General features: G+C 44.9%; 1 protein-coding gene across 1 annotated transcript in view; it reads left to right on the top strand.

The window, feature by feature from the left end:
* Nucleotides 1-8,642: 8,642 nt before the first annotated feature.
* The window catches only part of LOC138262390 (vomeronasal type-2 receptor 26-like), a 33,232-nt gene continuing 17,509 nt past the window's right edge, over nucleotides 8,643-24,365 (top strand). Inside the window, exons 1-3 of the mRNA XM_069212291.1 lie at nucleotides 8,643-9,232; nucleotides 22,820-22,902; nucleotides 22,994-23,194. Coding sequence (XP_069068392.1) covers nucleotides 8,643-9,232; nucleotides 22,820-22,902; nucleotides 22,994-23,194 — 874 coding nt within the window. The remainder of the gene's footprint in view (nucleotides 9,233-22,819; nucleotides 22,903-22,993; nucleotides 23,195-24,365) is intronic.

The raw sequence follows: 24,365 nt of genomic DNA, 5'->3' as shown, positions 1-24,365 counted from the left end.
TACTCCACTCACACACCACACAGCACCTGCCTGACACATAACATGGCTGAACTAACAATATATACAGAATAGTGAACTGATAACTGATGTAGACACCTCAAGTTGGACACCCACACAGTTAACATCTGATGTGTAGAATACATGTCAGGGGCACAGGCATGTGATAGGTTTGACACAATCACAGAGGAATATCTGCAGACAATAAACACATATATAACACTACTATTCTTACAACTAAGTGCATCTACAGTGGCCCCGATGGCACACACTACACATCCATACACAATCACTGAGTGCAGTGTAACAAGTGATGAACTTCAGGAACACATATATGCCAACATGGACCACTTACAATTCCACCAGACATGCAGTTTCAATAGTTGGACTTTACAACATTATAACACCACCATCACTCACACCATTCCAGACATGTAATAACCTGTACCTAAGTCCAGACAACACACATGCCAGACTGAAAAGACATGTAAGCATTATGCACACAAGGAACAACAAGACTGCTATAGCACTAACAACAGATCCTACAACTACATAGGGTAGCTACAGGAAAGAAAAAATAACAAATATTTCACATCAACATCTCATGAGTCATACAATACCGAATCCTGTCCAAATCACCCACTTCAGCTAGGTCAAGGGTATCAGTCACTGTCCCACTCCATTAGATGTGCCCCCAAGTAACCATTGAGACATGATGGAGGCTGCAACTAAACAATGTTGTCAAAGGTCAGGTCTGCCTAGGCACTTACCACCTTTAGTACTATCCCATGGGGTTCAAGGTCATATCCCAACAAGTCTAGCAAATTGAAATGCATGATGATTGCAATCATACCAAATCAAACACACACATTATTAATCCTACTGTTGCAGCCTCACATACCCCATTGATAGAAGATGAACATAATATGGAAATACAACTACCAAGTCATAAGTTAAATCCTATACAGGCCAATGTCTGTGGTGGAACTGGAATGTCTGCCTCAAATGGATTCAATACCAGTACCAGTACTTGATGTCTATAGTCCCTGTGAAAAATGAGTCACCCAGTTGCAAATACAGGTGAGCAATACAGAAGGGAATGGACTTTCACCTTAGAGCCACTAATGCTCAAATGCTGATGGACAGACCAGGTCATATGCAATGGGTAGGGTGAAACATAAGCTCACATCAATAGAAAAGGCAGGTTGGAGTCACACATGTTCCAATGTAATTTGACCTTCTCCGCATGTAGACATGGAAATGTCTTGATACAGGATATGTACATCCACTGACAGCAAACCATGAGGACACATCTACAACTAATAGTCAGGCCGGGTGGGTGCTACCCATGTCCACTAGTCTACATACATGTTGCACAAACTACATTGTCAAAGAAGCTACAGTGAGACACCTAACACCATACAACCAGAGCCAAGTCCCAGGATACAGTCAGCACTCACCCCCTTGTGGCTGCTGTGCTGCCCTCAAATGCCCATTAACCTCAGCGTAGGCCACTGCCAAAATGTGGGTCATTAGGGGGGTCAGGGTCCGATGGGCACCCCTCCCTCATTGGTAGGACATCACTAGCTGGGCCACTGCAGTCTCCTGGGCCCAGGGTCTCAGGTCCTCTCACCGCTTGCGACAATCGGTGCTCTGCCAGCTGTGGACCCCCAGGGTCCGCACTTGCTTCGCGATGGCACTCCAGATCCCTTTCTTCCGATGGGTGTTCACCTGCATGGATGACACATACAGAAGCAGAAAGTCATATACACTGGCACCATACCAACAGCAGTGGGCAATACACATCTGTCTCAGCTAGGTCCCACACATTCCCATCCTCACACACCTACATTTTATGCCCTCTGCATGCATATACTTCCTCACCAGTTCACTTGCACGATTCACTGTCACACGCAACCACTATCACACATGACTATAGCATTGGACTCACCTGCTCCTCTACTGCCCCATATAGCTATTCATATAGGGGTAGGACCTCCTCCACAAGCTTCTCCAGCTCTTGTGGGGTGAGGACTGGGGCCCTATCATCTGCAGGATGTGGCACAATGGCTCCTAGAGACAGTACACAGCAGCTCAGGCTAGCAACAGTGTCCGGAGTCAAGTGAGCAAGGCTGCAGAAAATGGCGGTCATGGCCACCACGCACAGGACCATCACCGACTGTGGTCATCGCCATTGGCTCCAGTCTGCCACAAGCAGCAATGTTAACCAATGACAAGTTGCACGGCAGTTGCGAATGCCTACCGCCATGACAACATCCACAGGTGGACTTAAGTCATTTCCAACTGTCCCCTTCAGCAGGACAGGCGGCTTCCATTTCGTGCACCTATAAATGATGGATGTCCAAAATAAGTGCACCATACACATAATCTCCCAAATGGCGGCGTAAGCCTATGCTGTGGCATCATGGTAAAGCAAAACATTGTGACAGTCATGACACAATAATGTGATGTGGCATTATATATGATGATGGCCATGTTCAGATACTTGGAAGCACACAGGCGATTACACTATATTGGTATAGTCCATTACGTATCATTTGATCAGTGCAGGACAGCTCAGTCTGCCACATATTGTACATTACACATGACATTTGTCCTATACGACTTACATGTACGGCAATGTGCCTCAAACATGGTGTCCAAAACATTTCAGCATGGCCGTTATAGTGTATGTCAGCAGTGCTACGCATGCCCTACAGTGTTAGGTGTATGTTCTTTTAACATGTTCTACCTCCATGTGTCAACTGCTTTACTCAATGTACGTTCTCTCCTCTCAACCTAGGTATCCTGCCATGAGGAGAATGAGACAACCACCAGTGTACCGTCCACTAGTTGACCTTGCAACCATGGAGGACAGGCATGTCATCCAGAACTATCATCTAAATCTTCATACCATCATGGATCTATGTACATATTTGGACCCAGATCTCTTGCCAGTCATACACTATCCCTATTGCATCCCTCCCACAGTACAAGTCTTGTCAGTGCTACGTTCTCTTGCCATAGGTTTCTTTCAGAATATAATGGGCTTAACTGCAGGAATGTCTCAGCCCATGTTCAGTCTGGTGTTTAAGGATGTACTGTGTGCTTTGTAAGCACCTGGATAGTTACATCAGGTTCCCCCAACATACGGACTTGGCCTATGTGAAGGCAGACTTTTATGTTATGGTACACATTCCTCATGTGGTAGGGGCCATTGATGGGACTCATATAGCCATGGTCCCTCCCGGTGCCAATGAACAAGTGTATAGGAACAGAAAGAACTATCACTCCATGAATGTTCGGGTGATGTGTCTGGCAGACCAATACATCTCGCAAGTCACAGCCAAGTATCCTGGATCTGTGCATGACTCCTACATTTTGAGGAACAGCAATGTCCCACACATGATGGCACGACTATACACAGAGAGGACCTGGCTCCTTGGTATGTATGCATTATAAGGGGTTTCACTATTATGGCACCTGTCATCACTATCTGCCCTGTCGCTGTGCCTGTAATTTTACTGGTCCTGAATGTGTGCACACAGGTGACTCTGGCTATCCTAACCTTCCTTGGCTTTTGACACCAGTGAGGTATCCTGCCATGGAAGGGGAACTCCATTTCAGTGAGGCCCACGGGAGGACAAGACGTGTAACTGAAAGAACATTTTGCCTCCTGAAGGCCAGATTCAGGTGCCTGGACCTATCTAGAGGTGCTCTCCTCTACTCGCCCCAAAAGGTATACCAGATAATTGTTGCCTGCTGCATGCTCCACATTCTAGCCCTGACACGTCAGATAATATTGCTAGCTGATTAGGGTGAGGCAGCTGGCCCAGTAGCTGGAAATGCTGAAATGGTAAGTGATGAGGAGGCAGAGGAGGAAGGTGCAGCTAACACTAGGACTGAGCTAATCAATCAGTACTTCCAGTCACATACAGGTATGTTGAGTGGAGTTTTCATGTTTTGTATGTCCACAATCTTTAGTGACAATTGTCCTCCTGACTTGGTTCATCAGTGGGGTGTTATGTGGTCCTATCCCAATGTGTGACATGTGGGAGCTGACTGATAGAATGTAAGGTGTACAGTAAAAGTGTTTCAGCTCTAACAAGTGTTTTCACTGCAGTGTCCTACATTCACATCTCAAATGGACAGACCAGTATAGAGGTATGTTGGTTGCATTCTCCTGTTCTCATGTCATTCCACCTTCTGACTGTGGTATCTTACTCAGTGCCTCTGATACCTGTGGTTTGAGGCATTCATTGTCATTAGCCATTAGTAACCGACAGCAGAAAAGTTGTTTGAACATGACAGTTGGCAGGTAAAGTAATTAGTGTGTATAATCTGTGACTGGTGATGTATACATAGTATCTGTGGGCCCCTGCTTAGGAGGTATGCTGGAGTAGGCACGACATCTGTGACCTGCATATGTGGAATGTGGGGCATCATGCCTTCCTTCCTGATGGTACTCTCTGACATGGTATTTTTGCAGGTTGGAATACTGACTATATTCGCGTGTGGCCCAGGATTTATACCTCTCTGACATCTGTCCTGAGACATATCTGTTTCACTGTGTCTCCTGCTGAGGAAGCCTCCCTCTGCTGTCCATTACACTGCCTATTGGATGTAGGGGGCATTACCAGACCTCATTTGTAATACATAACATTAGTTGATGTTTAATTACAGACACATATACAGTTGCTGTGTTCCATGGTGTTTATTGTGCATATCATGATATTGTACGGCAAAACAAAGGTGCATACACTGCCCATCAGGTGATGAGTGATGTCATGGTAGATGGAATCAGCAGTTGGTTGCACAGGTCCAGTATCCATGTTCCTTTGAAAAATGGAGTAATGTCACTGAACAGTCAACAGGGTGTCTCAGTGGCACACAAGGGAGACATATCAGGAGAGGTTCACTTCCTGGCAGTGGGTTTTGTCTTGGCATCTGCTCCAGCGGGATGTCTGGGTGGATGTCCACATTTGCGTTGGGGTTCTTCAGCTACAGAGGAAGGGGTGCCCGAGACATGTGGTTCCCTTGGCAGGGCCTCCATTCCACTAGCTGCCACTGGTGTAGATGGCTCAAATGTTAGGTTGCTAGCGGAAGGGGCCTGCTGGTGGGTGGAGGAAGCACACAGGGGGGTGTTGATGCCCCTAAGCACCCATGCAATGGAGGCCATGGTGGCACTGTGGGCCTGCCACTGCTGCATGACCTCCTGGTGGTATTCCCTCTGCAGGCTTTGGTTTTCCCTCAACTCGGTGATAATGTGGCCCATCCTGTCCCGGGATTGTTGGTAAGTTCCCAGGAATTTGGGAGATGGTTTCCTCTCAATGCAGTCCCTTGGGGCTCCCTGCTCTGGCCCACAGCCCCCCTCCCATGCCCCCTGCCCCAACGTGCCTGTACCCCTGGCATGGTGTGCCCACACCCAGTGTCTGCAGGATCCTCCTTGTCTGGGGTGTCATGGGTCAACTCAGGTCCCTGTACTGTGGGGCACACAACAGTTTGAACAGTCCTTGGGACACAGGTTTGTAGATGAAGGGTTGTCTGTGATGTTGATGCCACAGGGTTGGGGGGATTATGTGGGAAGGGTGAGGCAGGGACTCGTAGACTGACCAGGTGTCCCAGATGGGCAAGGTAGGCCGTCAATGTCCAGACGTGTTGTCCTCACTGGGGCCTTCATCGTGAGGGGGTCTGGCAGTCTCTGGTGTCCTCTCCATGGTGGCACTGGTAGGGGTACCTGTGGATGAAGTGAGAGACAGAGTTACATATATGAAGTGTGCATGGGTATCTGTTTATGAGATGCATACAGTGGCTTAACATGATTCCCAGCAATGACAATGAAAGATGCTGCACAGCATACCATTGGTGGTAGATAATAGCCTAGGACATGTGTACCATACTCCATGTTGGTTGGTGTCAATCAGATTTGGTAACTATAGCTCTGTGGGTGTATTCAGGTACCTACTGATAGTTCACATGACTGTTCAGCACTGTTACCTAGTAACTAATTAAGCTTGCTTGATGTTGCACAAAATGGCTGGACATTGCAGCATGATGTCCCAGTGGGAGGAGAGTGTCGGTATGCAAGATTAAATGTCCTGTCTTGCATGTTGTGCATGACCATGGAGTCTGCCATCTTACATTCCATACCATGGTGAGTCCATTTCAGGGTTGGAGATATGGATAAGTAGGCATTTGGATTAGTCAGAGCTGTACCTGTGTTTAACCTTGTTTGCCATTGTGGTGTGCCATTGCATTGTTGTTATTGCCATGTAGTGGTCCTCAGTTGTACCATCTAGTTGGTGTAGCCAATAGCCATACATGCATGGGATGTGAGGTGATGTGCATATTCCAAGTTTTCACGTAGATGGGCTAGTACATTGTGGGAATCGTAGCAATGGTATTTGCTGATGCTATCCATGCCTTTGGAAAGGGCTGTGTGGGCAGTTGGGCTGGGTGGAGGTGTGGCATGCAGGAGGAGGCATTAGGTGAATAGGTAAGAGGTGTAGTGAGACATGCAATGAATTGGGGAGTTACTGGGTGGTGAGGAAGCATGCAGGACACGACAATTGTGTGACATGGAAGTTGTGGGTACTTGTGAATGGCAATCTGGTGTTGTGATGCCATGAAACGTACCTTCACCTGTAGGTCATTCCACCTCTTCCTGATGTCCTCCCTTGTGCGTGGATGGCTGCCTACTGAGTTGACCCTATCGATTATTCTCTGCCACAACTAGATTTTCCTGGCAATCGAGGTTTGCTGGACCTGTGCTCCAAACATTTGTGGCACTAACCTGGCAATTTCATCCAACATGACACTCAACTCATTGTCCATGAATTGTGGGTGCTTTTGAGGGGACATGGTAGTGGTTGTGTTGAGGGTGGGAGGTGTTTTGTGTGTAAGGGTGCAGTATTGGGTGATTGAAGGGGTTGTAGGTGGTGTGTTGTGAGTGTTGGACGCTTGTGGTGTTTGTGTGTGCTCATTATGTGTGTATTGTGTTGGTAGTGCAGTTGTTTGGTGTGTGTGAGTGAGATGGGTGTGTGTGTGTGTGCCTACAGAGTATAGGTGGTATATTAGTGTATTTGCCTGTTCTCGGTATCTCTATATGTGGTATTAGTTGCAAAGGATTGTGGGGCGTGTGAGGGGGTGTTATATAGTAAGGTGAGTAGGTGTGTCTGGTGTGTGTATGTGTGTCAGATGTGGGGTATTCACACTGTCCAATGTGGTGTTATGTTCCAATAGGAGTTTGTACTGAACACAGCGGTTCAGACAGCCAATGGTTTGCTGCAATGGAAGAACCGCTGTGGTGATTTGTGGCTCGTAATTTTGTGGGTAGAATTGTGTCAGGCTGGTGGTGCTGGTGGTAGAACACCATCCTTCCCACCCTCCTGTGTCCGGGCGGAGTAGGAATTTTGACTGTTTTTGGTGTCCTTCACAGTGTGACTCTTAATACGGCAGTCGGATTACCGCCAACATGGCTGTCTTTTGGCGGCCGCCACCACAGTGGTCTTGCCAAATGACTGCCAAATTCGTAATGAAGCCCTTAGTATTGAAGTAAAATGTGCTATTCAATGTTATTGGTAAATGCTTGTGATGCCAATTTCCACATCCAATGAGTGAAATAGTTCTCGTTCTCATTTTATTTACTTTTGTGACTTTACTGAAACAAATAATGTGATTATTTTCATAGGCAACAGTACTATTTTCTTGGCTAAGATCATCTATACTAAAAATACCACTATTTTTGTTGTGTCTGGACATATTTCTTTAGCTGAACAAATATATGAAAACCGTTTGCTTCAACTCTACTGGCGGAGATGACATTTACTTTGATGAAACTGGCAGTCTTCCAAGCCAATTCGAAATTTTGAACTTTGTTGCTTCACAAGGTGAAACATTCAGTTACAACAAAGTTGGATATTCTTTTTCAGCCGGTGGGATTCAAGACATCTTCCTAGGAGAAAGCAATATCTCCTGGAACCCTTACTTCACAGAGGTACCTTTAGATAATTCAATAACATGATTATAAAGTAATTTTATTTGTCCAGTATGATTGTCAAACTAAAAATCATTGTACAAATTATGTATTTTACATTTCTGAAATGTCTGAATTATTTTGGCACATTTCTGCCTACTGGCCGCACCAGAAGCATATGTTAAAAACAATGACTGGAAAAGTCAGAGTTCGGGTTTAATGTGATAAACAAACATGCATGCAGAAATGATTGTTCAATGCAATATCCTTTAAAGTCACTGGTTTTGACCGTGATTGCTATTGGTACTGATGGTGTGGTATTGGTGGAGCTGAGTTTGAGGCTTGTATTGCATTGGTGGTGGTGCTGATGGTAGCAGTAGTGGTTGTATTATTGGTAGTACTAGTGGGGGCGTGGCTAACTGTGCGCCAAGATGGCTACTCCTGGCTCAACCTCTGACATATATGAAGCGGCTGAGCCTGGAGGCCCCAGAGTCGGCGGGTGGGGTTCTTGTACAACGGCAGAGCACAAACACCTGCAGGACCAGATGCAGATCAGGTGAGGTGGTTGCATGGATGGGATCTCTGCAATATGGCTGCTGCTGTCCAGGAGTGATAAGAAATGTAGTACGCAGGCAGACCCCTGCTAACCTAAAGTTCTTGCTTTGGAGGGATGCTTGAGGTGATTGCCTCCACACCATCTGACTGTGTTCCTCCCACGAGAGCAGATCAATCAGGGGACAAGCTAGATCTTATTTTACAGGAAATTCAGGACTCCAGAGTAATAATGGAACAGAGACTTGGCGCTATTACCACGGACCTAAATCTGCTGAAAGATGACCAGCATAAATTGGCGGACAGAGTCAAATCGACGGAGCAAGTGCTAGCTACCTTGCTGTCAGCACAGTCAGAGTACAACTCAATGTTGACACAACTGCGCAAACAAGTGGAACAACTCCAGGACCGTGCCGAAGATACCGAAGGCAGAGCATGCAGAAATAACATCCGTATTGTTGGCCTTTCAGAAGGCACCGAGGTAGATCGCCCCACTCAGTTCGCTCACTGTGAAGCAGGCGCACCTTGTGCCGGCCAAGAGAACTGTTCAAGGGGCCCCACTGTGGCCAATAGTGGGAAAAATACTGAACCACAGGGACAGAGACCAGCTGCTCGGGGCGTGGAAATGCGCGCCGCTCATGGTCCTGGCTCCAGAGTATCTCTCTATTCAGACTATTCAGACTATTCAGACTATTCAGACTACGCGATGTCAGTACAACGCCCCTGGGCTTCCTTCCAGGAAGTAAAAAGACACCTCAGAGCACACTGCCTTGTATATGCACTGATTTTTCCAGCAAAATTGAAAGTAATACATGAATGACGTTCTAATTTCTTTGATTTCCCAACAGCAGCCAGAGAATGGCTAGCTCAAAATTTCCAGGGAACACAGAGTGACCAACAACATGAGTTTGCATCATAGAAATCAAACCGTCGGGCTCGGCACGCCCGCCGTAAACAGGACGCCGCAAACGGCAGAGGAGGAGGTCCATCCCCACAACAGGTATGTCAACGGGAAGCCATTCAACTTGCTACTACTCTACGGGATCCCCGCCATAGGTCCAGCACAGAGTCATCCCTGGCTGGGGACTCAGACTCTGAAACTGAGAGCAGCGTAGCATTACTACCAACTATTGCGCCCCAGACTGCTAATGAACTTTGAAAGACCAAAGGGCTGCCCTTATCGTTTCCTCGGCTCCACTTCAGAGAACCTGGCAATGACGCTGGAGAGAACCTCCATCCCACGGCACTGTAACCCAGACCGCTACACCGATTCCTATTTGAAGACATAATGGTTGTTAACCAGCATTACATTTGCACTTCACCATCTACGTGTGATATCCTTGTATTATTAGCTTGAAGTTGGGAAATACTATTTGGGTAACTTATTACATGTGAGACCTGGGTCCTGACCTTTATTATGTGATATGATTGCCTTGCAGATATATAGATTGGAATATGAACCACTACACCTTACTAGCGAAAGCCTTGCTATCTTCATGTTTATACAGTTTTGTTGTATTTGTTGCACTGGTCGAGCACATTTTTCCACGCTGGACCATGTATTGGGTAGGGGTGTTGATTGTTATTATTACGCTTCTGTCACCACTAACGCAGTAACATCATGGGGATGAAATTTCTCGACATTCACTACATTAATCGCATTTGCCACAATCACTAAATCATACAATATAATTACTTGGAATATTATGGGACTGGGGTCACTCCATAAACGACACAGGGTGCTGGCGCAATTGCACAGATGCCACGCTCACCTGGCCTTCATACAAAAAACCCACCTTACTACACCAGAAGACCTAAAACTGCAACGAAGATGGAAGGGACAATTGTTCCATACCTCTTTCTCAGCATATGCACAGGGAGCAGCCTTATGGATAACGGCAGGGATTCCGTTTTCAGTCCAAGATACAAAGATTGACACACAGGATTGATATGTAGTACTCAGGGGACTCCAGTATGGAAAACAGATAGTACTAGGATGTTTTTATGCTCCGAACCAAGAACAAGATGCTTTTTACGCATGCTTATCCACCATGTTATCGGACTGGGCTTACCTTCCATGGGTGCTGGGTGGGGACTCGAATGGAGTACTTGAACGTTCTCCTTGACCGTTCACACCCACCCCTCCAAGTGCTGCACTGGTTCACCAGGCCAGAGCATTGTGACAACAGGTTGAGAGTTGGGACCTAGTGGATGTATGGCAGAGCCATAATGGGGACGTGAAGGAATATTCCTTTTACTCCTACCCGCACATGCTCCATTCTTACTTATACCGATTCCTGTGCACTTCCAGCCTGCAGTCCCACATAACCCATGCTACATATTTAGGCAAGACATTATCTGATCATAACCCGCTCGAGATCCAACTCGCCTGGAACGGGTACCCACCCCGATACCAACATGGCTCCTACAGCCCACATTCTGAGAAGACACGGTCTATAGGGACACACTAGCTACTACTATAGACACATTCTTTTCAGAAAACACAGACACTGCCCCCTCCCCACTGATCGAGTGGGAGGCCCTTAAGGTCGCAATATGGGGGTCCTCCATTTCTAGGCAGGTGGGAGCAAAGGTGGAAATTCCAAAGGACCTCACACACCTAGAAAATAATCTGGGCGCCTTGGAACAAGAGGCAACCCTAGATGACACCAAGGCAGCGCAGTTACAAACAGCACAGATACGCCACGCAGAACTCCTAGAGCGCTTGCGTGTTGTGGATTACAGATTTAATACCCAAAGGGCACATGCAGAAGCGGACAAACTTGGCACCCTTACTGCCAAACAAATCTGTTCACAGCACTTTCCCACACCTATATTAATGATACAAACTCCACAGTTGGGAATAGTAAATAATCAGACTAGCATCAACGACGCCTTCTGTCAATACTATATTGACCTGTGTGCCGCGCCTCCGCCTGTAGACCACAACACCATACACGTTTCTGCACCAACATCCGCTTCCGCAGGTGATAGTAGTAGAGAGAGGCGCTGCGAGCTCCAATCGTGATCACTGAGATCAGCGAGGCACTGAAGGTGATGGGCAGTAATAAGACCCCTGGGTCTGATGGATTGCCGGTGGAATTTTATGCCACATGCGCCAATCGCCTGCGCCCCCACCTAGAGAAGTTATATAATAGGTCTCTCAAAGAAGGAATGCTTGCGGCCGCAACTCGAGAAGCAGTGGTGACTTTGCTGCTTAAACTGGATAGATCTCCTACACAGATGTCCTCTTATAGATCCCTGTCTATATTAAATACAGAATATAAGCTCCTTAGTAAAGTGTTAGCGTGCAGACTCCTCCCACTTCTTCCGGGGCTACTACACGGACCAATGTGGATTCGTTCCACGCCGCAGTACATTGATGAATATCCTCCGCCTATTTCAGTTGATAGATGAGACGAAACAACAATATCCGCATGCTGGCTGCATTTCCTTAGATATGGGACAAGCATTCGACACTCTCAGCTGGAACTAGATGTTGGCCTCACTGGAGGCCTATGGCATACCCCCAGATGTTATACGGTGGGTGAAGCTTTTACACAGGGCTCTGACTGCTAGGGTCAAGACGGGTGCGCATAGCTCCGACTCTTACCCCATATACTGTGGAACTAGACAGGGTTGTCCTCTGTCCCCCCTTTTATTGGTATTGGCGTTAGAACCCTTGGCACAAAACCCACACCACAGCATGAGTGATTGGGGAGTTGTGCTCAATCCCACTACCCACGCTTGCTCCTTAAACGCAGATGATTAGATACTGTATTATAGGGATTTGCGGCAGGGCACGGAGAGAGCAGCGCAGATTTTTTCTCGATTTGCACTTCTATCAGGGCTTCAAATTAATCCCAATAAAACCAATGCATAGTCCTTCCGGGGCACCTATCCGGAACCTTCGGTTCGATTGGGACCCATGAGCATTGCAATAGCACCTGTATCCTTCAATTATCTTGTTATTTGCATATACCGTGACCAAGCGGATTCACTAGAAGGTAATTTAAGCTGGACGATTACATCGCTCCGGTCCCAAGTCGATTTCTGGATCACTCTACCCCTTTTGGTGGCAGGAAGGGTAGCCCTGGCAAAAATGGTACTGCTGCCCCGTGTCTTATACCATTTTGTGAACCTGCCGCTCATGGTTTCACCTGGTATATTTTGAACAATGAACTCCTTACTGATTGATTTAATATGGGGGAAGGGTTGCTGTCACGTCGGCCTGTGGAAATCACAGTTACCCCCATACATGGGTGGCCTGGGAGCCCCAGACTTCAAAGCCTACTGTATAGCGGGCCAACTCCAATGGCTGTCGTACTGGCTAGCTGGTCATGATCTGGAAGAGATCAATTGTACAGTTGTGATGTGGAAGAAAGGCTTCATTCATCGTTTGCGTTGTCCTTGGTTTGCAAAATTACCCCCGGGACTACCTTGCTCTAGCATACGGTGTTGGCTTACTGGAAACTAGCTACACGTTACACAGCCTCATCAACCCCCTATGCACACAACATACCACTGTGCAGGCTCCCTGCCCCCTCAGGAATTATCATGGCGATAATGCCCAGAGTTTGGGAACAGCAGAGACCATTTACACTAGGGGACTTGTTTGAAGATGGCATGTTAATGACGCACTCGGCCTTTTGCAAGTACGTGGCTTGTCTGAAACTTTCTTTTTAACCCATGCTAAAGTATTGACCTACGTACGCAATCATTGGGAATCACAGGGCACTGAACTAGTAACATACGAAGCCCTTCAGGCTCTTCATACAATAGGACACAGCAGGCATCTTAATAGATTGCTATACCGAGCACACCTCCACATGTCTTTGGATACGCTAAAAACGAAGTGGGCAACTGATATAGGTATAGACATTACTGCCAAAGGTTGGGCCTTCCTATTACAATATGGTAAAAAGTATCCGGCAACACTAGATTCAAACTGATAAAATTTTACCTTTTTCATCGAGCGTACCTCACTCCGCACAGGCTCAATATTATAAATCACACGACAACAGCGCAGTGTCCTCGGTGTCATACCGTTGACGCTGACCTTCTTCATATAATTTGGATGTGTCCGTCCCTCTCACAGTACGGGGCCACAATAGGAGCCACTTTGATAGAGGTCACGGAGGAGACAGTGGAACGGATGCACTTTGATAGAGGTCACGGAGGAGACAGTGGAACGGATGCCTGCTTATTTCCTCCTGGGGCTACACCCTAAAACAAGAGGCTCTAAGATAACTTCAAGCTTCATGGACATGACTATGCTCTTGGCGAAACGGCAGCTAACAAGGCTCAGGAAGTCTCCCCATGCCCCATCCATTCCCTCATGGAGGGAAGAAGTATTACGCTGGAGCCAGGCTGAAAGTTTGGCACTCAGGAGAGAAGAATACAGAGGGATGAGACGAAAACCAAAATCCCTAGAGTGGGACACACAGTGGAAGCATTTAGGGCACAGAATGAGACACAGGAATAACAGCAATGAGGCTAGCAGCGTCCCTAAAACAATACTGTGAGCAGAGAGAGAGTAAAAAGCCCGAGGTTTAGACAAATTTCGACCCAAGAGGTTCTCATTCTCACCTTCCCCACATATGATTCATAAAGGGTGGCATTGTTCTTAGGAAGACTACATATGTCGGCCCTACCTTCTAGGAGATGTACTCCCGAGAGGCTCACTGATACTTGCGACCTATATGGCTTTACTCATATGACTGATGACAGAAGCGGGCTGGGGTGGGGAGAGGGAGAGGAAGGGCCTCGTTCTTCACCAAAGTTCAATATTATAGAATGCTCAGACACACCTGAAGGTCTGAGAATTGGACCGCTTGTTCACATCTTTGTTAAGTACTTAATCTATACAATGTCTGTTGACCCATGCTAAGGTTGGAAACCAATAAAAAATGTTTTAATTTAAAAAAATCGGTGTGTCATTAATAGAACTGAAACTTTATTTCAAGATTGCAAGGATATTTTTCATTAAGCTCTACAAACTTACACTTTACTAAAAAAAAGAAAGCAGCGATATTTGTGGATGCTCATTTAGATTATAAAGCCTACACAGGCCTTAATCAACTTGTTCTTGGGTTGGGGAGTGGGGGGTGGGGGTTAAGAGGTTAGAACTCAAGTTATTCACAGGTAGTTTTCTAATTGCTTGCTTCTGTTTCATTTGAAATGAAATAAAGAGTCTTACGGGGACAACTTAGAACATGCCATTTATTTATTCTCCTGAGAGGGTGTGGGTTGGATATTTTATAGAAAGTAATTGGAACTCAAAATACAATAAAAGTCAATGTGGTTTACTGGGAATCAGGCAGCCTTGGATAGAGGGTAGTGGTATGAAGGACCCATGGAAGGGTTTACAGTTCGTCCTATGTTAATCTTGGCACTTGAAACTTTATTTCAAAGATCTAAAGTCATCGGCAGAGCAAAGCTGGAAGCTGAGGACCAATAAGGCTCCACAAACCAGATATCTCTATTACACGGAATTATGATTGCCTTGAACTTCACACTGAAAAACTCTGAGTGGGACAAATCAGGAAACTGCATCTATCAACACTTCTTCATCAAAAACATTGGCAGGCATTTAGAAAAGGTTCTGTACCTTTTTCCTTGGCAATTCCAAATCTCTTCAAAATTTTGGAAAAAGTCTCACAACTGTGATTGGATGTGGTCTCTTGCGCTATCTGATTTTACTACATTGTAACCCAGTTCTCACAAGGTTCCTTATTGTAAATACAGTCCTTCTGTGCTTTGTGTTGCCATTCCCCAGAATGGTACCTCAAAGCTTTCCTTAGCTTTTTGCCTTTTTCTCCATCCAAACTCTGACCAAGGGCATCCTACTTATACCTCCAGAGGATCAGAGGAAAAACCCCAGTCCTGCTTCACTCTTTTCTCACACCGAAGCAGTGAATAGTTACTCTGAATCTGTAATGGTTCTTCCTAGACTCTCATTGTTAGGCAAACACAGCCTGGGTATCTGCTAAACTGATTGGAAGGCCTATTGAGTCAGAATCCTTTGAAACTGCATATCTGGCCTGCAGGCCAGACCAGTAACCTTTTGTCCAAGCTGTTTGCCTGAGCGAACAGTGTGGATACATTTTGCCCGCCCGCGCCTATTCCAGCTTCATCACATGGGACTAGTTGGCTCAAAAACGCAGAAGGTGGTAAAAAAGAAGTAGAAGAGACAATGGATGTCACCATCTCTCTCATCTTCTCTTTGGACTCCGTCACACTTGTTTTGGCACAAGCCCTTAATGCTGTCCAATACCAATGGACTGCTTCACAGAGATATAGACAACTATATCACAGTAATCACACACACATAGTTCCCAACATTCAACATTAGCACCTGCTGGAGTCAACCACTTAACAAAGGTAGAAGCATCAAACATTAAATACAGCAAAAGAACATGGGGCATTTGAAACAAAAAGAAAACCTGGGCCGAGGTCTGTCTCACACTCAATACCTCTTGCACCACATTTTCTTCATTCAGTATCTCCATTTTACATCCTTTGAATGAGCAGCGGTCCACTTTTGAGTTCGAGGATTACGCTGGTGCAGACGTTTAATCAGTTTACATTACTTACCCTCTACAGTATCGTGGATAAGTGTTAAGTGCATAACTTTGTAGTTTCTTTCCATGATTGTACAAGGTCACCAACAATATATTTGTTTGTGTTAGAATGGATTCACAGCAGAAGCAGATTTCACAGACAACTGGTGCTGAGAAGCAGAGATGGTACAGGTGGTTGCTGACCGCTCTTAGGGCGTTATTTCTGCTTTACTTAATGTCATTCTTCTTTTCTTTTTGGGTCCAATCCAAGAGAGGCCTGTCAATGGGCAGACTGGCTTCCAGAGACTGGAACAAGCAGAACTGGGTCTTCATAGAGCCATGGAGGTGTGCCCGTGCATATGGCCTGACCCTGAATGATGTATGAAGGCAAGCAGGCTAAAGAAACTAGAAGCCACTTAAATAAAAGCTGTACCCAAGATGACCGGTGCTCTCATGAGAACAGCAGTTTCTACAAGACCTGAATTTGTTCCAACATGACTCATGATGGAGACTGCCAGTGGCGGCTGGTGGCATTTGAAAGTGGTGGGGCGTAAAAGTTTGGGATGAGTGCCCTGTGGTGAGTGAGCGTAGCGAGCAAACCTGTCACAAAAGGGGCTCGGGGGGTCCTCCCCCCAGGAACATTTTGAAAAAAGAGTGGGCAAATGGTGCATTTTCAAGCAAATTTGAGAAAGCAAGAAGATTAATAAAGCCATTGTGAAATTATAGTTATGACATTAATAATAAAGAGCTTTCAAGTAAATGAAACATACGACAATGGAAAAACAGAAATGCAAGAAAAAGGGGTGGAACTTTGTTGAAAACAATGGTATGAAACTGTGAGTCCTTTTGAATGGCACACTGATGACCTTAAGTTTTCATTGTGGTTTTCTCCACGTTTGTAAGGTAAACATCCTGCCCTAGCAGCCCTAGGTTGTGTGGCCCTGACCATTGTTACAACTTGTATATATCAGGTGTGAAGTGCCGGTCACTAGTGTCACACACACACAAGCGCTCTTTTGCACAGAATCTGCAACAGAGGGGGGCAAAACGGAGGAGAATTGCCCAGACGGCAGGCGTGGTTTACTGATGTAGTAAGACCCCCCCCTCACCACTGTTTCCTACTCCCTGGGGAGTTCAGGCATGGCATGGGGGTTGGCAGAAATACATTAAATTAATTGGAAAAATAAAAACTTACCTTAACTCGCCACGCACGACTCCTCCGTCGCAGGGTGCAGGCGCAGGCTCCCAGGCAGACTGGGAGCCTGTACAGGCTTGTGTTGCTGGACTAGAGATAGCCTACAGTGCCTGTGTGTTTGACCGGCCCTAGATGGCCGGCCAAACACACATGCGCTCTGAGGGAAAGTGCTGCACTCTCCCTCAGAGCACGTCACCCCGTGGCCCTTTCCCTTTCAGAACGAAAGGATAATAAACATTGTTTATTATCCTTTTGTTCTGAGAGGTTTGCAGCTTCTGCTGCTGGCGGGGGGCGAGGCTCCTCTGCCCATATGGAGGAGCTGCCCCTGAAGACTACCATCGGCACTGTGAACCAGGAGGACCTTCCCAGGATAAACTTTCTTTCCCAGACGATGAACTTATTGGATCCGGGCATACAGACTGCCTGGGATCAGGTGAGGGACAAACAATGACCAGGAGGGACACCAGGCAGGAGTGGAACTGATACTCTGGGACATTGCTCCACGGAAGGATGATGTATGAATGACTCCAATTGTCTCTGAGGCTTAGGCCGTCCAGAAGGTGGAAATGATTAAGCCACTCTGTCTAAATTGTTCTGTCTGTTTTTCTGTTTCCTGACAGAAGTTGACAAATAGAAGTTTTATGCAAAACTGTTACTTTAAAAGTAACGTGGACATAATGTAGGTACTAAGTGAATGTTAATTTTTTGGCTGCACACTTTTGTGGGTGCAAATAAGAAAACATCTGACAGGAATAGTAAGGAGGAGCAGGAGAATGTAGTATGTACAACCCAATATCCTGGCTTATGACCTATACTTAAGAAGCCAGACACAGAAAATGTGGAAGACAGGGGACATAGAAACAAGGATGAGAACTATGTGGTGCTCACTTCAAGCATGGGGCAGGATGCCTGAGGTGATGGGGTAAAATTGATCTATAAGATTCACATTATATCTGGGAAGGTGCCTGGCAACATATTCCAGTTATTTTTTGTTTTTTTTACTTGGTTTATGACTTGTTTGTCACTTGCAAAAAAAAACAGATGATGGACGGAGTGCCGAACAATGTCAAACATTCACCACAGTCACAGATCTGAGCCTAAATCCATTGTATTTTTTGCTCGCCATCTCATTCCAGTTTGGACCCAGCCACGTTCAAATCAGCCTCAACCCTGCTCAACATTGGAACCGGTCCTGGAATGCTTGTTTCCAGTCCTGGGATGACATGGCCTGGCAGTTTAGGCTGGACTGTTCAGATGGGGATTAGGATCAAGACTGATTTGCATATGGCTTTGTCCAAACTGGGGTGGCATGGTGGGCAAAAAAACAATGGATTTGAATGCCGCTCGAGCAGTTGCCATTGGCTGAGATTAATTCAAGCATTCCATCCATCACCTTGTTGTTTTTGCATTGTTTATTACTTGGCCATGCGTCCCACAGGTTCACAGTGTTCTCTGGCACACTTATCCATTCTCCTCTTAGTTCTCTTGCCTCGCTCCTCAATACCAGTGGTGGCTCATCAACAGGAGCATCAGAACACAGTCCTGCCACCTAAGAGCCAGTACATAATGCCCATTGCCTGTGCTCACAGTGCACATTATCAAATGTAGCAGTGCTCTTAAAAAAAACTGATTTTGTGCCTGCATGAGTACGGTCAGTGCAAAAGTCATCCCTCTCAAGCTCCCCAGTCTTCTGATGATAGTTGGTGGGAGAACTGGGGGTTGGGGAGCTTAGGCACGATTCATCTACAGAGTGCTGTCCAAAACATGGCACTCTGTAGGTGGATGGCTAGCTTGCACAAGTCTGACAGGTGTAACTGAACTACAATTCCTTTACTCGGGCACAATCCATTTTACTTAGCAGGCATACTGTACATGCCTCAGGCAGCACAGTATATCAGCTAAACTTAGGCTGTCAGAGACATTATCGGTGGATCCCTGAGGTCAATAATAATTGAAGCAGAGCAGCAGGATCCTAAGCTCCTATCCAGCTTTTAGGGGCTCTACCTCCAATTATATCAAGAAGCTGGGAGATGGTTTGCAGTAAGTATCCACCTTAACCCTGGTGCTGTTGCTCACTGGCTCCTCATTGAGAATCATGCCTGCTGGTTCCAAAGTCCAGTGCCAACCTAACCATGATCTCCAGTGTATCTCTACACATATGGTAAGTGGAGTTAATGGTTAGGTTAGGTCTACTTTCAGCTGGGTTTCAAGGTGGCTTCGCCTTCTATTCACAACATTATGTGGCAAGGGGCACATTTTTCAATTTCACCGCACTTGGAGAAGCATGAAGTATTGATCACTTTTTGCTTTTTTCCTTTTGGTTCCAATTAGAGTGTGTTTATTCTTGAGAAAATCGTTTATAACATGTTTTGGTGGCGGCTTAAAATTTTAATTTTAATACAGTGAATGCTTAATCGTTTACTCATGGTTATATGCATAACATCATTGTAGTTTGCTGAAGGACTTCTTTCTTACATTATAGTTACACCTGATGAAGCTCTTGATGACTGAAATGCATAGGGTTTATGTTATCACGGTTACCCAGGATGAAACGTGAATTTCGACATGCTGTGAAATAAAGCCTAAATAGGCATTTCCATGCATCTGAAGAATGGTACCATGTTGCCTATGTATGAACTTTGAAACTAGTGAAGAAATTGAAATAAAACTTGGATTACTATGGATTACTTAGCTCAAATTCAACTTATGTTGTTAGGCATTGTGTCTTGGGACTGGTGTGCTCTATGCACACCTGCCAGTTTATGGAAAATTATGGTACTGGCATATTCTGTTCAACTCTTGGCATAAGGTGGTACCCATGACAAAATCCTGGCATTGGCACACTGGAGGTAATGTTAACATATTGCAGCATTCAAGGCAAATTTTGAAAAAAAAAACGAGAGAACCCATGGTAAGCGTCCCCCATCTGTTATCAGGAGCCCAGAGAAGCCTGCACAGTCAGAGTACATGGAAGCACAAATGATATGTTTTCATCAACAATGGAAAATGAAATAAATAGCACTGAGCAATAGTTTAGGGGAACTAGGTGGGGTTCACAGGTTACAAGGTGTTGTCCTAATACAGGGATACTCAAAGTACGCCCGCGGGCCTCATGCGGCCCCTCTGACCTTTACATGTGGCCCCTGGGGCAACAAGAGCACTGGGCAGCTGTTTGCTCGACTCCGCACTAACAAAAATATTAAATACACACACAATAATTTATTTCAAACTTAACTGGTGTTAAAGAAAGGAAGTAACTAGGGACTCCTGCACTTAACTTTAGAAACGCCTTCATTTTTAAAGACCTCTTGCAGCATAAGTGTAAAACTAAGACACTCTCTTCAAAACTAAGTGTATTTAGTTAACATGCAGAACCTTTTTCGCCATAGTACAATTTATTTTATCAGTGCATTGTGATGTATTCATTTTAAAGTGATAGTTTTCAAACACAAATTTGAAAACATTAATTATTTCCCTTACCCTGAGAACACCACCAATAGTAAATTAAAGAGGCAAGTCACTTGGTATGTGCACTTTATGGGCGGCCTGGGTTCCTATCAGACATAGACAACATTATAGTTTATTAAATCAAACATAGAAGCAGGTTTTGTGCAGTGCACACCATGAATCATGTATTTCGAGGTCATCTTAAATGTGATAATGCAGAAAAAGGAGGGAAAGTGGCACTAAACAATTGCCTAGGATCACAAAAATTGGAAAAGTGGGTAAGCCGGGATTAATTCTAGGTTTTCTGGTTTCCCATTGTTTATTTCACCCACTAGATGTATATCCTTTGGTTCCTCTACACCTACCTTGCCACCAATCCCCCTAGTCACCCCACCCACCCGCCACCGCCCTGGCATCAATGCGGCCCCCAGGCACGTCACAGACCAAACTTTTGGGCCCCTGGGAAAATGTTTGCGAGTACCCATGCCCTAATACCTCTGTCGAAAAGCCACCAATGATAAGTGCCCTTTTAGAGGCAATGGCTTTTAGCAAAGGTATGTGAAAATTATTGTTTAAAATTCACTATTTGTCCCCGTTTAAAAAAATATGATATGGGGAGAGCGCTCAGTAATGATTATTGATGAAGCCAGACTTGTTTTGTTTGGCAGCATACTAGAATTACTGATAAGTATTACGCTTCAACACTTTCAGAGATCACACTGCCTCTACTGCTTCTCAGTGCCCTATAAAATGTATTAATCCTCATCTGCATCAAAATTTGCTCTCTATGAATTGTTGTCAACATGCTGCCTTGGCAGTACTGAGCCCTTCACCTTTGTGTATTCGGCTCTGATCCTGGAACCTGGTAGGGCCTAGGCTAGTCGTAGCACTTTGCAGCCAGTTGAGAGGTAAGCTGATGGGTTCTGTTTCCGGTTCTGCATGTTAATACGTGTTTGTTCGCAACATTGTAGTAATTACTTTGTCGTTTCTGTGTTCTACCAAGGTTACCAAGTAGTGGTTCTAAGACGATCGCTGGCTGTAGTTGGCATAATTTAGAACTTGTCTCTCCAGTGTCCTACCCACTTCCTTCGTTTTCTTCAAGTCCATAACAGTTATTATTATTCCGCACATTGGTTGGAACAGGTGGTGAATTGGTATTGTCAACTATATCATTTGGAGATCTCATCCGAGACTAAATCTTAAATAAAGTCTTATTTTCCAGATTGATAGAGCAAGGAGCTGTTCGAAACATTTTAATACACACTTACAGAAGAGTTAAATCTGGACCCTTTATTGCAAATTGAGCTTGCTTTTTCTGTTTTATCAAGGGAGCCTTCCGTGAGCTGTCTGTGGCCTTGTGTACACCCTTGCTTCAGGTGTAAGTTAAGGAAATGATTACTGAAGGCTTTGTCACTAAATGTAACTTCATGTTGTGCACAATTCACAATTGGCTAAACAAAGGGTCATATATGCCAAATATTTTTTTTCTTATAGAAGTGCTCATGCAGTTGCAAGTTGCTTGCCAGGCCCCAACTTTCCTGAGATTGAAATACTACTTGCAGTCCAAAAAAAGAAATTCAGAAGAACATGGCTAAAACTAATTTCCTGCAAAGGGATTCAATAAGTGTGAAGAAGTTCGGAGAGTCCCACTTCACTTGTTAGTAACTTTGGAGTTCTGAGACCGTTCAGGGAGGATGTTGTTGTTAGGACTGACCTTGATTCTTACGTTCATCCTTAAGTCTTTAACAAAGCAATTGTTTTTAATGATATTACTCATGATAAGGACCTAATGTTAGATTAGAAGCTTTGAGTCATGCAAGCTTCGACAGTTTGGAAGAGCATCAGTGTGGTGAAACTGGAAAAGAAAGACTCACTTGGAAATAGTCTGTCCAACCCAGGACATTGACATCTTATGTCTTTGGAGGAAAGTTTATATCAGTCAAAGATCGTGCGACAATGTGTGGGAGGCCCTTTCAGGCTATGTTCTCCAAACCAATTGTAATATTAACTACAATATTCGTTTTTGCTCTTTTCTTCCATGTCATTCTTTCCTCTTTTTCTACACTTGTTCCTTTTTATTGGCTGTTGCAGATCAATGAGCTTGGTCATTCCTTTGCTTGACGTTGATATAGCTTTAGTTTTTCACGATGAATGTCTTTCACCAGACTTGGCGTGTAACTATTTTATTTGGCCACAGTTTCCATTTATGTTTGCAATATGACAATACCGAAAATGAATAAATAAATCAGACTGGTTTCTACTCAGTGAAACAACGAGACACTGGGGCGTGTCTTGAAACCACCTTCATTTTGACAGCTCTTCACGTTTTTTACATTTCACAGACTCCTGTCTCCGTTTGCAGTCCAAGCTGCTTGCCCGGATTCAGAAAAGTCCCTGAACGAGAGAAACAAGTATGCTGTTACTCGTGCAGCCCGTGTCCAGAAGGGGAAATTTCAAACCAAACAGGTATGCACATTTTCACCCAGACACAGGGACATAGTTACTAAACTTTTACACAAGCCAGGGGAGCAACCAAAGGTGCTACGCCTCGTTGCGTGAAAGGATGATATGCCCCATATATACAAAGATAACAGAACATTTCTGCTCTCTTCTAGCGCCAACACACGCACTCTTGGGGTGCCTACCTTACAGCTAGGATTGTGTGTAGGAAGGGACTCCGTCCTGCACAACAAAAAAAAAAAAACAATTCCGTAGAGGCATTTTCCTCTGTCCATTTGTTGTGCAGAATACACGAAATAACAAGGAGGACTATGCTCTCATTATGCCTCACTGGGGCAAGCTGATGCATTCCAGGGTTTACTAGCTTTAGTAAATCTGAGAATGCACAATACTCTATGGATGGATGCATGGAACTGCCCATTCTCCACCCATAGAATGCCTGAAAGGTGGAAATGTAACATAATGCAGCCCAAGCAGCTGCGCTGTGTTACATTGCTTTACAAATACATACAAGGCCACACAAATCAGGCCTTGCGTGGCTTTGTAAATTCCAAATAAGCCTTTCTGTTGCCCTGCATCAAACAAGCGACACAAAGGCTTAGTAAATCTAGGCCTAAGTGAGCAATCCCTGCTCCCGAGATAATGTTTATAATATGATTGGTGCTGTTTTATGTTTTTTTAAATCATCGAGCCCCCTTAAAACTAAATCCCACTGAACAGTGGCAAAGAGAGTTGTTCTAAACATTTTTGGATTAAAGAATGTTTGCTTCTCTGTGTCCTTTCTTTACTCACCTGACAGCACCACAAGCAACAAGCACTGACAAAGCCAATAGGTTTTGCATTTGTTTTTCTTTTGCATTCTATCTTACTATCTAAATGGATTATAAATATTAGGAAAATGTTATAATAATGTTTGTTTTAAATTTGATAATAGTTGTTTATGTTGTTTATTAATTTAACATACATGACAACATAAACAACTATAAACGGTTTATCAATTTTAAAGCAAACATTATTATAACCTTTTTGTAATATTTATAATCCAGTTTGATAGCAAGATGGAATGCAAATGAAAAAACAAAGGCAAAACCTATTGGCTTTGCCAGTGCTTGTTGAGATTGTGAGACCCGTGGTGCAACGTTACACAGAACACTGCTCGTTCTATGAACAGAATTAG

The sequence above is a fragment of the Pleurodeles waltl genome, chromosome 10 (assembly GCF_031143425.1).
Source record: "Pleurodeles waltl isolate 20211129_DDA chromosome 10, aPleWal1.hap1.20221129, whole genome shotgun sequence".
NCBI lineage: Eukaryota > Metazoa > Chordata > Amphibia > Caudata > Salamandridae > Pleurodeles > Pleurodeles waltl.
This window is presented reverse-complemented; position numbering and strand designations above follow the sequence as displayed.